The 14,732-nt window shown below is 32.5% G+C and overlaps 2 protein-coding genes across 2 annotated transcripts; one reads left to right on the top strand and one right to left on the bottom strand.

The window, feature by feature from the left end:
- Positions 1 to 8,099: 8,099 nt before the first annotated feature.
- LOC140885330 (uncharacterized) lies at positions 8,100 to 8,985 on the bottom strand. The gene has a single exon (XM_073292299.1). It carries the CDS (start codon positions 8,891 to 8,893, stop codon positions 8,165 to 8,167), a length of 729 nt encoding a protein of 242 aa, XP_073148400.1. The 5' UTR covers positions 8,894 to 8,985; the 3' UTR covers positions 8,100 to 8,164.
- Positions 8,986 to 12,307: 3,322 nt separating this feature from the next.
- On the top strand, positions 12,308 to 13,162 carry LOC140877986 (uncharacterized). Its single transcript, XM_073281592.1, has 3 exons — positions 12,308 to 12,460; positions 12,584 to 12,769; positions 12,932 to 13,162. Exons 1-3 carry the CDS (start codon positions 12,308 to 12,310, stop codon positions 13,160 to 13,162), a joined length of 570 nt encoding a protein of 189 aa, XP_073137693.1.
- The last annotated feature ends 1,570 nt before the right edge of the window (positions 13,163 to 14,732 follow it).

Here is a 14,732-nt window from a genome sequence, read left to right as displayed (position 1 = left end):
CAAACAGGTTTGGTTATGCAGATTTAATTTCCTATGCTTTAAGTGCAGCAGAAATGTTAAATGATGAAGAACCCCAGTCCTATAAAGAAGCAATATCTTGTAAGGAAAGGGATTATTGGCAATCTGCTATGCATGATGAGTTGGATTCATTGTATAAGAATGAAACATGGGATCTGGTGGAGCTTCCTAAAGGTAAAAGGACAGTGGGGTGCAAGTGGATTTACAAGAAAAAGGAAGGTATTCCAGGAGTAGAAAAAGCAAGGTACAAGGCAAGGTTGGTAGCAAAGGGGTTTACTCAAAAGGAAGGAGTGGATTTTAATGAAATATTCTCCCCAGTTGTGAAACATACCTCCATAAGAATATTGTTGTCCATAACAACTAATCAAGACTTAGAACTTGAGCAAATGGATGTAAAAACAGCTTTTTTACATGGCCATCTTAAGGAAACAATATTCATGAAACAACCGGAAGGATTTGTCATTGCTGGGAAAGAACACATGGTGTGTCAACTTAAGAAATCTCTTTATGGCCTCAAGCAATCTCCGAGGCAGTGGTATAAAAGATTTGATAGCTTCATGTTAGAGAATGAATTCAACAGGAGCAGCTTTGACACATGTGTTTACTTCAAAAAAATATCAGAAAATTGCATGATCTACTTGTTATTATATGTAGATGACATGCTTATTGCTTGTAAAGAAAGGGATAAAATCATGGAGCTTAAGGGTCTGTTGCAAAGAGAATTTGACATGAAGGATCTTGGCCCTGCTAAAAGAGTTCTGGGAATGGACATACTCAGGGACAGACACAAAGGAATAATGTATATCTCACAGCAAGATTACATTAGAAAAGTTATTAAGAAGTTTAGAATGGAGGATTCCAAACCAGTAAGGACTCCACTGGCTCCTCATTTTAGATTGTCTACTGAACAATGCCCAAAGAAAGAGCAGGGATACATGAACAAGGTCCCATACTCTAGTGCAACTGGCAGCCTTATGTATGCCATGGTGTGTACTCGTCCTGATTTAGCTCATGCTACCAGCTTGGTTAGTAGATTTATGGCAAAGCCAGGAGCAGAACATTGGAATGATGTGAAGTGGATTCTAAGGTATATGAAAGGAGCAGCATCATTAGGATTGGTGTTTGGAACTGATAGAGAAATGGGTGATACACTGGTGGGGTTCGTGGATGCAGACTTTGCAGGTGATCTTGATAAAAGGAGATCAACCACTGGATACATCTTCACTTATGGTGGAAATACAATCAGTTGGAAAGCAACATTAGAACCTATTGTTGCTCTATCAACCACAGAATCAGAGTATGTTGCTGCAACTGAGGCAGTAAAAGAAGCCATTTGGCTGCAAGGGATCCTAAGTGAACTGCTAAATAAAAATGTGGAAGCCACTGTATTTAGTGACAGCCAAAGTGCTTTGCATCTAACCAAAAACCCGATGCACCACGAGAGGACTAAACACATTGATATAAGGATGCATTTTATTAGAAATATGGTGGAGCAGGGGAAAGTGAGGATGGAAAAGATCTCAACTTTGGACAATCCCGCAGACATGCTGACAAAAGCACTTCCTGGTGTCAAGTTTAAGTACTGTTTAGACTTGGTTAACATTGGGAATTTGGATGCTTTCACAAAGTAAAGGGCTTTGATGGACCTGAGAGATCATCGGTGAACCAAGGTGGAGATTTGTAGATGTTGGCTCACCAATGTGTTGATATGCATGGACCAAGAGGATACACCAGAATGTCTAGGGAATTGCTGCAGGTGATCAAGACTCATTGGTTTGTTGGTAACTGCTTATAACCGACGGATAAGCAGTGTACCAGCTGGAATAATGTAGCAACTTCGGTTGGCTCAAGATATATAGGGTGACAGACTATTTTTGAGACATATATATAGATAGACTCGGTTGTATTGATACACTCTACTTTTCTGGAATTGAGTTGTAAAACTGCATTCTCTGTATCTCTGTAAACTTGTTCTTGGTTATAGAAGAAAGATCTCTATGAAGGTCAAGGAGTGGATGTAGGATTTATCCGAACCACTATAAACTCTTGGTGTTGATTGTGTTCTTCTCTTGGTGTTTATTATTCTTGCATGTGTGATCAAATATCGAGTGTGATTCTTGTAAACAAAGAGTGATTGTGTGCCGTGATTCACAACATGAATATCAAGACTACTACCTGCGAAGACGAAGAGGAGAGTTGTTCCATTTGTCTCGATGATTTCTACGCGGGATGTCAAGTTTTATCGATGCCATGTTCGCATATTTTTCACCAAGATTGCATCAAGAAGTGGCTCAAATCTAGCCATTACTGTCCTATGTGCCGTTTCCAGATGCCTTGTTAATTAATAGTAGTTTCTAGCAAGTTCAGATATAAAGGAGTACCCAATCTTTGTACAATATAAACATTAATGTTTTTTCATATCTGCATTTTTTTTAATGGAAATTAACTTGCAGAAAATTTTCGTTTATTTTTTTTATGTTGTATAATTCGTGTATGAGTCAGTCGTGTAGAAGATTGAAATTGCAAATTCATGTGATAAACTTTGGCTATAATTGTTTGAATGAATATTGGCAATTAATTATGTGGAACAATAGCACTTATCTAAAATATTGCCATCTTTGTAAATACGTACTACTAAATACTATAGTTTCCCTTTAAGAGTCTCAATCTTATACCATATTATTTATTATATAATTGCCAATAAGAATTTACTCTGCTTTGAATTGTCAAGTAAAGTCTAATTAAATTTACCATATTATTTATTATATAATGAGTAATTCTAGATGTACACCTCGGTGTACACCTTGGTTTACACCCTTTCTTATTAATTATAAAATTTTTCTTGATCAACTAGATATTTATTTCTTATCATGGGTAATTAATGAGGGAAATTAGGAAAATTTTAAATAAGGGTATAAACCAAGGTGTACACTACAAGGTGTACGTCTAGTATTTTTCTTATATAATTGCCAATAAGAATTTACTCTGCTTTGAATTGTCAAAAGTCTAATAAAATTTACCATCAAAAGAATCTCATGAATTGATAAACCAGATCTACATCGTCTCGATATGAGTTTGAACTCTTCATTAATAGAAGAACATCACAATTCACATATATATTAATTAAGAACACAAATATATATGAAAGACAATGATCAAATCTTACTTCATAATATTATTATTGCAAAAGGGCACATCAAACTAATGCCTATATGGCTTAAACGCATCTCCATTATTTTTTGGGTTTTAGTAAATTAAGTTTCCAAAATATTAATTTTTAATTTTAGATAATTTTAATATAATTGCTGATGTAATATATAATGTAACATTGGATTACGAATTGTGAGAAAAAACATAAAATTATCCATACTCATATTTATCGATGACATGTTCGCATATTTTTCACCAAGATTGCATCACGAAGTGGCTCAAATCTAGCCATTACTGTCCTATGTGCCGTTTCCAGATGCCAACCGATTATTAGTTATAGCAAGTTCAAATATTAAGGAGAGGAGTACCTGATCCAATCTGCTCAGTATGATCTTTGTACAATATAAACAATGTTTTTTCATATATAATTTTTTTTAATAATGGAAATTAATAGCCATAATACTGATATTTTTTATTTATTTTTAATTTCTCATGCTGAAATTTTTATTATATATATATATATATATGAAAAACTGCAATTTTGGTATATGTTTTTCAATTTGCGATTTCGGTCCTTTATGTTTTCATATTTCAGTTTTAGTCTTGAATGTTCTGAATTTTGGCAATTTTAGTCATTTTTCTTCGAAAATGCTTACGTGACACTGAACACGTAAGCTCCACATCACCACTGCATTGGTGCCACATCAGCGTCACGTCGGAAAAAAGACTAAAATTTCCAAAAAAAAAATTAAAGATAGCGGAATAAAATTGAAATCTGAAAATATAGAGGACCAAAATAGCAAACTGACAAACATACATGACCAAAAATCAATTTTCCCTATATATATTCAAAATATAAAACAAAAACATATTTTTTTTGAAGAGAAATATAAGTATATAACCATAACACACACCAGGGAATTAAGTTGTAGAAAATGCATGCATCTAATTGGCCAAAAAAATTGAGGTTAATATATATATATTCAATACCTAGATAAAAATACACATGATAATGTAGCTTCAAGCATCTTTATATATACTATGTAAGGAGAGACAATTTGTAAGTCATGAAAAAACGTCTCGTTAATTAACAAGAATCATTCTGAAAAAATTTAGAAGCAAATGTATATATTGAAAATAGTATTGCAAAGTCATCCTACAAGTTATTTTGAGACAAGAAAAGGAACCAAGAGGATAACGTCATCGGTCTTCTTCAGCAGAAGCAAATTGAAATAACAGTGATAGAAAAGGTGATACCTGTAACACATGCATATTGTAATCTTCAGCCTTTTTACCACAACCGTAAGCAATTTGATCTTAAAATCAACTTGCTAATGACAAACTTCACATGATGTTGAACAAGTACTACTACACACCTAAATCTTAGAAAACTCACACAAGTATTTCTTTGATATCAACAATACTGTAAAATTTATGAGCAAAACTGCAATTTTGGTCTTGTATGTTTGTCACTTTGCGATTTTGGTCATATATGTTTTCATATTTCAGTTTTAGTCCTGCATGTTCCTAATTTTGGCAATTTCAATCATTTTTTTTCGAAAATGTTTACGTGGCAATATACACGTCAGCTTCACATAAGCACTGCAATTGTGCCACATCAGCGTCACATCGGAAAAAAGACTAAAATTGCCACAAAAATAAAAATAGCAGACTAAAACTGAAACATGAAAACCTAGATGACTAAAATCTCAAAGTGACAAACTTAAAAGACCGAAAAAGCAATTTTTCCTAAAATTTATGAGCAAAACTTTATACTTGCCATATAAACAACATCAGACTACTGTCATGAGTTCAAATATACCTTAAAAATCATTAGTTCAAAAAAACTGAAGTAGCCATTACTTTAAGAGACGGTGATTTAAGACATTTCAGTACTCATATTTTACACATCAAAATCACAAATTTAGTGTTTGCTTTAGTTAAAATATAAATAATCATAACAGAGTCCTCATTCAATGGACAAAACTATTGTTGTAAAATAAATTAAAGAACAAATGAATCACATGGGGAGAACGATAAATAAATATATAACATAAGAAATTCTCATTTTATTTTTTTCTTGGTCTGCAAGAAGAACTGAAGAAGGGAAATAAACCCAAGGTATTTGGGCAGCGGATGATTATCTATATTGATCATGCATGACTTTAAGGTTTGTTCTCAAATACGGTATTTACTTTGATGTTTGATATATGGAATATTAATCTTAGTTGAAGCTAATTAAGTATACTTGTGGTATTTGGGCAGCGGATGATTATCCATATTGAGAGCGATATTGCTTCAATTATTGACTCAAATTTTTATGATTGATAAATATTATAATTTGAGGAATAGGAGTATGTCTATTATGGTCATTTTTGTACGTTTTAGATGCGAAATGTTTAATTTGATCATCATCATTTATAAGGATTGGTTTAGAGATATTTATTTTATTTAAACTTCATTAATTAATTTCTTTCAAATATTACATTGTCAAAGTTTTTGCGAATCTAATGAATTTCATAGCCAAAATATCGAAAATCTTGTTAATAAAAGTGTTTTGAGATTACAATAAATAAGTATCTTATTAATTGATATGTATGTTTTTGGTTCGTGTTAAAAAAAATTCTAGCCTAGGCAGAGTTAAAATCGTGACTCGGCCATTGGTTACCTTGCTAGTACGTTCGTATATATATCTTCCTTCTCTAGGGTTAATGTATCTTCCTCCGCTGGCGCAAGTGCTCGAAAATTCATCCACTAAAGCGTGTTAATTAATCGGGATCCATCAGATTCAGAAACAACACACAAATCAGAAGACAGAGATCGATACTGATGAGCTAGCAAAGAACCCTACAAAGAAGAAGGGATCGGAAGCCGCCTCTCACTGGGAAATCATAGGAGATAAATTCTTTAACAGAATCTTAAATACATAGAGGATTGCTAATCTTAGAAACACAACTAGTTATAGTGTATGTTCTTGCACGCACCGCACCGAGCAAATCGCAGAATCTTCGTTGCTCTCATGAATATTTTTAGGAACACAAAAACTCAATGAACAGAAATCAAAAGCCAATCTATTATCCATTGAATGCGTGACGTAAAACGAAAAATATAATGAAATTCTATTTAGACTGGTATAGATAAACTATACAAGTGGAAGAAAATAAATAAAACTGTACATGATCAAGAATTTTCTCAGTAATTATTATATAACACATCCATATATATATTTTCCGTTTGATCAATCCGAATTCGATTAAGTATAATCATATAAACCGATACAATATTGTGAAAAATTATTATATGGTTCAAATCCATCTGCCGAACAATTTTTGATGTCATTATAGTTATTCTACTCAATACATATACAATGTTCCAGAAGCCTAGCAAAACTTAACACATGAATTCACATCATCATTGTCTTGAAAAATATGTTCGTGCACAACATCAAAAGGGATTTGGAGATGCACAACACGATGGCCGCCAGAGGAGAGGATTATATCCTTGGCGGTGTCGACAGCGAACCTCGTCAATTCATCACGCACCTCGTAAGAGGTGGGGAAATCTTCCAACATTCCGTCCAGTTCTTCACGCGCTTCTTCCCAGTTGTGGAGATCTCGCAACTCCACACGAATCGGTACGTCGACGGTCGGCTCGACGTGGTGGTCCAGGAACTCGGAATGGCCAGAACGAACGTCTCTGTACATATAAACGTACACGAGATTGCAAGAGAAAGTGAAGTTGATGGTGTGAAACTTGTGATCCAGTGCCTCCTCTGTTCTTGAAACCGGAGATTCGTGAAATTCTAATCCCTGGTGACATTCTTCTTCCATCTTCATCATCGTTTGGAAACTTGAAAGGGTTTTTGCACAGGAATATTGAAACATGGTTTTCTTCAAAGAATTGGGTTTCTGCTTAATGTGTTATATATATATATATATATATATATATATATATTCCTTGTATAGATTCTTTCAGATTTTATAGATTTTCTTGATGGAGAAATATCCGAAATAACTGAAGATTATATTTGTATATGTCGCTGAGGGATTCTTGAATTTCATTGTTATCTTGCGTTTCAAGTCTCGAAAATATTCTTTTGATAAAATATATTTAATTTATTTATTATTTTGTTTCATATGTTATCCAATGAAATTTTTTAAAATCGTTTTAGTATGGGAAATCAAAAGGAAATACAAAAATATGAGTATGGATAATTTTATGTTTTTTCTCACGATTCGTAATCCAATGTTACATTATATATTACATCAGCAATTATATTAAAATTATCTAAAATTAAAAATTAATATTTTGGAAACTTAATTTACTAAAACCCAAAAAATAATGGAGATGCGTTTAAGCCATATAGGCATTAGTTTGATGTGCCCTTTTGCAATAATAATATTATGAAGTAAGATTTGATCATTGTCTTTCATATATTTGTACGTGTTCTGCACGTTAATATATATGTGAATTGTGATGTTCTTCTATTAATAAAGAGTTCAGACTCATATCGAGACGATGTAGATAGTTCAGACTCATATCGAGACGATGTAGATCTGGTTTGTCAATTCATGAGATTCTTTTGATGGTAAATTTAATTAGACTTTACTTGACAATTCAAAGCAGAGTAAATTCTTATTGACAATTATATAATAAATAATATGTTAAGATTGAGACTCTTAAAGGGAAACTATAGTATTTAGTAGTACGTATTTACAAAGATGGCAATATTTTAGATAAGTGCTATTGTTCCACATAATTAATTGCCAATATTCATTCAAACAATTATAGCCAAAGTTTATCACATGAATTTGCAATGTCAATCTTCTACACGACTGACTCATACACGAATTATACAACATAAAAAAAATAAACGAAAATTTTCTGCAAGTTAATTTCCATTAAAAAAAATGCAGATATGAAAAAACATTAATGTTTATATTGTACAAAGATTGGGTACTCCTTAATATCTGAACTTGCTAGAAACTACTATTAATTAACAAGGCATCTGGAAACGGCACATAGGACAGTAATGGCTAGATTTGAGCCACTTCTTGATGCAATCTTGGTGAAAAATATGCGAACATGGCATCGATAAAACTTGACATCCAGCGTAGAAATCTTCTAGACAGATGGAACAACTCTCCTCTTCGTCTTCGCAGGTAGTAGTCTTGATATTCAAATATTCATCAACGGAAGAATCTGAAGCCGGAACCATCTGAAAATCGGCGGAATCTGAAGCTGGAAACACCTCATCAAAATCAGCAGGTTCTTCCTCTAACATTGGATTGACATCCATCCATTCCATTGCAATATTCTCGTCGACGTGTCTGTTGCATTCCACCGACACACAGAAAGGAATCACCAAAACATTGTGTTGCGGAGGCATAAACCTCATCAGATCTTTAGCGATTTTGAATGCGAATTTGCTCAACTTGCAACGGTTGCGATCGTCCAGAGGCCATTCTCCCAACTCCCGGGCGATCATTCGGTGCGAGTATTCGGGGTCCATGAGTTGCTTGATATCCATACGGACTGATTTTGTCATGAATCTTGGTCGCACGATATGTCCCAGGGAGACATTGTCGTAGCACTCGCACATCACCAGGTCGCAAGAAAATTCGATGTCCACATGAAATTGGGCTTCACGTGTGGTCACCACGTCGGAGACGACGACTTTTGGGTCGACCAAGACTATCTCTAATCGGGCAGTGTCGATATCCATTATTCGACCAAGAAGATGAAATTATTAGAACAAGAATTTTTTTTGGTTTTTGGAGAAAAATAGATTTTGCTTTTGCTTGTAAATTAATTGTATTGGAGAAGTATTTATACAATTGTGTATGTATGGCGCGTAGTCGGTTGTTCATTTGGATTATATATAGAAGCAATTTGATGCGTAGTAGGATTAGGAGTCCTGATATGAATATCAAATTTAAAGATAAGGTTAGTACGACAATTAAAAGATATGGTAGCGAGTTTTTCGGTTCTTTTTGTGACAAAATAATTTTAAAATTAATACATTTGGCGAGAAAATCGTAACTTTTTAACGGGGATTTTGGTTTTCGGGGGAAAAATTAAATAGCCCATGTGGTTTTTTTATTTTATTTATTTCATCTTGTCGATAAAATACAAAATGGAAACTTTTTTGAATTTATAATAAGTGATATCTTATCTATGATTTTAACCGTTAAATATTATTTTCTGTTAAAAAAATTATAAGTCAAATAGAATCCTACCACTGATTGTGATCGGTTCGAAGAATATGTGATGGGATTGCGATTAATTTAAATTTTATGATGACTGGACAATGCACGAATTGGGAAAGCCATTGTTTGGAGGCGGGAGGGGATAATTCGGTATCCGCTGGGTAGGTGGAAACATATGATTGATTCAAATTATGTGGACCTCACATATGTGAGACCCACATAATTGGACCAATGAAAAACTTCTACTTATCTCATTGAAGTAAAACCTATGGAATAAGATCGAAGCTTCTGATAGTGTGATTGGACCCATTTTTCGAATTTCCAATTATATCCCTCGTTCCACAGGCCACCACGCATATCCTCCGCCTAATCCATTTTTTATTCACTAATTTACAAAATACAAACAATTATTATTTGAATGTACATTAATCATCGCATTTTTCTTGTCCCATCACTTTGTTATTCGATTGATTGATGCATTGGAGCATTAATTTTTATTTATTTTTTTCTTTCAGCAAATCTATTAGGGGTGGAATAGGGTCGGGACACGTTCCGTAAATCCTATACTCAACTTCCGTCCCGAAAAAAATGGGAAAACTTTTTTTCTCCCGATCTCGTATCCGATACATTTCGGGACCCGACTATTCGGGATACCGAATGTTCAAGATCCCGTCGGGTAGGGAGAGAAAATCCCGAATTTTTTTTCATGTTCAAGATTTCGTTCAAAAAATAAAAAAAAATGTGATAATTTTATTAAATATACTATTTAGAAACTTATAGTTATAAATAAAAATAAATATTCAACTTAAAACATATAATATTAAAATATTTCGGATAATGTTTCAATGTTTTGTTAAGAGAAAAAATGTGTCGGATAATTATTAATAAAATATTCGGATACAATTACTAAATAAATTTTGTTAAATAGATTGTCAAATTAATCTCTTGAATCTTGTTCTACATATTTTTTATAATTATATAATTATAAATATGAATTAATTAAATTATTAATTTAATTTTTTTAAAAAAAATACTCAAAAATAAAATGGCATTCCGTGATTTTATAATTTTATCGTTCCAACAATAAAAATTATGCGAATTAAGTCCACAATTAAGTGTTATATGAGTTGAAACCTAATAATATTTAGCTTATTATATTAATAAAGTTATTAATAAAATATATTATTATATTATTTCGGGACTGGTCGGGAATCCCGTCGGGATAAAGTTTTAATCCTGATCCCGCTTTCGATATTAATCGGAATGGGAAAAATCCCGAAAGTTCGGGTCGGGGAAATTTCGGGTTGAGATTTTTTCGGGACGAGAATGAGATGTGATTCGGGAAGGGTCGGGATTTCGAGAATTTTTGCCACCCCTAAAATCTATAGTTTATTTTCACTTTGATTCCATCATATAATTGTTCCTTTTAAATAGAAAATAAATTCAAGCGAATTTACTATTGAGATCAAGGGATTTTCGTAAATGACGTTTAGGAAAATACCATTATCATTCATTTTGGCCTGGAGTTAACTATAATTTTTTGAAGGATGAATTTCTTGTGAGTCGTGATATATATAGGTCGAACTAAGTGAACATTTTTTGTGTTTATCAAACTAACATAATATTGTTTATGTTAATTTCTAAATATATCTTTAGATCATTTTCTTTATCTTTTTATGACTGATAAGAAAAATAGTTAATTCTAAAACTTTTATTGTGATGCTGGCTCTGGTTAGCATGAACCGACAGCGTCCTCCAAATAATTTAGGACATAGTACGTAGTTCAACTACCACTGTCGCGCCAATGAGTTCTTAGCCCAACGGCTAAGGGTGAGGACCTGAGACCAATTAGTCTTAGGTTCGATTTTCGCTGATTGTAGGTAGTTTTTTAATTTATTTAGGTAGATTTAAGTAGTTTTTTTGCCCGAAAAAAGCAAATCTCGAGTCAATGCTCAAATCTCGTCGGTTGTGCGGACAGTTTATTACATTTTTGTAATTGATTACTTGTACTCTAAAAAAAACTACCACTGTCTCTGAACGTAACATTAGATTTGTTTTTCTTTTTCCTTTTCGAGAATGTATCTTAATTTACATATTTTGTTAATACTAAGTTTTAAATTTTAAAAGCGTTATGACTTATGTGCGAATTCACCTCGTGTACATTTGCATATGACACTCACCTCATCAAGTGTAAAAATTATATTATAAATCTAAAAAAAGTGAGTGTCAAATACATAAAATGTAAGAGAGGTAGATGCAAATTAGCTCATTTTAAAATACAAATTTTTGTAACACAATAAATATATATTAAATATTTTGATCTTAGAAATAAATTTTGGCATCTTTATATGCACACCGGCAATAAAATTGATCAAAAAAATTTCTTTATTATTATTATTTTTGGCATTATCTAAATATTAATAAGTTAGATTTTAAAAGTCATCAGTTCACTAGATAATTTTTTTTAAAAAAAATAACGAAACAATTAATTACTAAAAAATTTTCCTGCTTATTTTTTTTTAACAATTTAAACCGTGATATGTCATGGCTAATTAAATTAGAGTAAGTTTCTGTAAAGATGTGAAATTGGTCAATCAGACCCATATTTTCATTGAAAAATAATATTTTTGAGAGTCATTAATCACATCAAAGAAGAGAAATTTCTCAAAGATTTTCTATTGTGATTTACTGACGGAGTTTTTATGGGGAAATTCTATGTCACTGGAGTGGCGTGTAAACCCATCATTGGTTAAAATCAGTGGGCTCCACATGCTCTGCCACGCTACCCCAGGGCATTGCCCTTTTGGGATGGCATAGAACTTCCCGTTTTTATAATCGAATAATTCACCGATATTAAAAGTCACTAGACAACGTATTCAAGAATGTACGTGTAGTAGGCCCCCAACCCTTTACTATGTCATCAATAGGTGATGAATGAACGAAGAACACATAAAGTAAAATATAAGGATACCACAAAATTCCAATATTTGCCAATTAGTCTACTAAAAAAGCCATGGGATATCTCCGATGGCTTTCTTGATCATTCTATGATTTCCCCCATTGAAGCCTGTCTCATGGAGGAGGTACGCTGTTACATGTCTCTGTAACATATATTTTGACTCCATGCTTTTTTTCATTCTCTCGAAACAGATCAAATTTTGGTGTGGTTTTCGTATATATATTTGCAATTGGCTCTTACTTTACAGAGGGATGGGATACCAAACGGGTGGCCCCTTGGTCTTGGAAACATCATGAACTCTACAATAAGAGTGGCACATACTGCCCGGCCACCGCCACCGCCACGAGATCCGCCGCCGCCTTATGCCTCTGCCGTTCAGTACCGCTCCTCCAGTTTCTCTTCGTTGTCAACGACCTCTAATCTTGACACTGAGGTATATCTCATAGATATACTTGCCTAGTGATCTTTGTTACTCTTGTTACATGTACAATGAACAAACGCGATTACAAAAATGACGCGTAACTATGTACGTGTGACTTTCATTATACGTACATAGCATTACTTATGGTACTCCTCGATCTGTTTGTAATTGCAGTCCACGGCATCTTTTTTTCCGGACCAAAGTGTGTCTCTTGGCTGGCTATTCGGGATTAGGGACAAAGGAGGAGACGAACGACGACGTTGTGTTACTGTTATCGACATGTCAAATGTTAGAGGGTCCGATTTGGGCACACACGACGGCCATGAAAATTCTCGAGGACTCTGTGTTCCTCTTCTACTTCTAGTTGGGAGATTGAGTCGAAGAGGAAGCATTTCTGGAAATTAATTATATATATATATATATATATATAAATATTGCACAAAATTCTGTACTGATGATTCTTTTTTCAATCATAATAATTGTGCATGTGGCGGAGAATTTTCCAAGTGCTGTCGTGTTTTTTGTTGCATAGTTATGAAATTATTTGCTGAATTTCATTTCCATATGAAAATTTGAGTGAAATTATAAATATGTCATCGACTATCTAATGGAAATTGAAATGGCACAAAATATATTTCATTCGTGTAGATTTAGCTGGCATGCAGTAGCTAGTATATATTCCATTGGATAAAAATATATGGAAAAATTGCAAATTTAGTCCAGTATGTTTGTCATTTTGATTTTGGTCCTTTATGTTTTCACATTTCAGTTTTAGTCCTGTATGTTTCGATTTTTGGCAATTTCGGTCCTTTTTCTTTGAAAATGCTGACGTGGCACCGTACACGTCAGCTCCACATCAGCATTGAATTGGTGTCACGCCAGCGCCACATCGAAAAAAAGACTAAAATTGCCAAACAAATAAAGATAGCAGACTAAAACTGAAATGTGTAAATATAGAGGATCGAAATCGCAAAATGACAAACATACAGAACAAAAAAAGCAATTTTCCCAAAATATATATCAATTTTAGTCTTTATAGATAGTTAACAGTTTCACCACACCGTAGGTAATTAATGTTGGATAATGTGTGATTATTTAATTTAAGAGAAATAATGATAAAATCATTTTAAAAATCTATACGCTATAATAAAGTTGAGGTATGTATTTGTCACTAATATGGTCAATGATGAAATTCTCATTCTATTCACATCAATCTTATGATTATAATATTACATCTTGTGAAAAAGTAAAAATTTATGATAAAAATTAAAAAGTTCAAAACTCAAAATATATCAAACTCTACACTTTATAATATTTTTTTCTCAACTCAATTGTGTTTTTCTACACAAATGGAGAGACCTATTTATAGATCTCATTTGAAGATTAGTCCAAATATTAATACATCATCATTTACATCATCACACACTAATTTTTCACATTTTACAACTCAATATTCAACATTCAACATTCAAATTTAAATAATAAAAAATCGAGTATGTGTTGAATAAAAATTCGTGATAATCATGTGATGCATATAATGATAATCATTATTAAATAATTATGTATATCATATCATATTATTATAAGTTCGGTGTCATAGACATCCTTTTATATAATAATATGGGATTATACGAATATGATTAGTATATAATACATAATAATATGTATCATATCACGTTATTATAAGATCAGTGTCATAGACAACTTTTTATATAATAACATGAAATTATATATTAATATAGTTAGTATATATACATAATAAATATATATCATATCACGTTATTATAAGATCAGTATCATAGAGAACCTTTTATATAATAACATGAAATTATATATTAATACAGTTAGTATATATACATATATAATAAATATATATCATATCACGTTATTATAAGGTCGGTGTCATAGATAACCTTTTATATAATAACATGAAATTATATATTAATATATATATACATAAAAAATATATATAAAC

The sequence above is a fragment of the Henckelia pumila genome, chromosome 2, assembly GCF_033568475.1.
Source record: "Henckelia pumila isolate YLH828 chromosome 2, ASM3356847v2, whole genome shotgun sequence".
Classification (NCBI taxonomy): Eukaryota; Viridiplantae; Streptophyta; class Magnoliopsida; order Lamiales; family Gesneriaceae; genus Henckelia; species Henckelia pumila.
This window is presented reverse-complemented; position numbering and strand designations above follow the sequence as displayed.

What these genes read in the sequence shown, in the direction of transcription:
- LOC140877986 (XM_073281592.1), top strand. Translation starts at nt 12,308, where the DNA reads ATGAATGAACGAAGAACACATAAAGTAAAATATAAGGATACCACAAAA. An exon ending in AAGCCTGTCTCATGGAGGAG is followed by an intron (nt 12,461 to 12,583) that starts GTACGCTGTTAC and finishes CTTACTTTACAG; the next exon opens with AGGGATGGGATACCAAACGG. An exon ending in CCTCTAATCTTGACACTGAG is followed by an intron (nt 12,770 to 12,931) that starts GTATATCTCATA and finishes TTGTAATTGCAG; the next exon opens with TCCACGGCATCTTTTTTTCC.
- LOC140885330 (XM_073292299.1), bottom strand. Translation starts at nt 8,893, where the DNA reads ATGGATATCGACACTGCCCGATTAGAGATAGTCTTGGTCGACCCAAAA.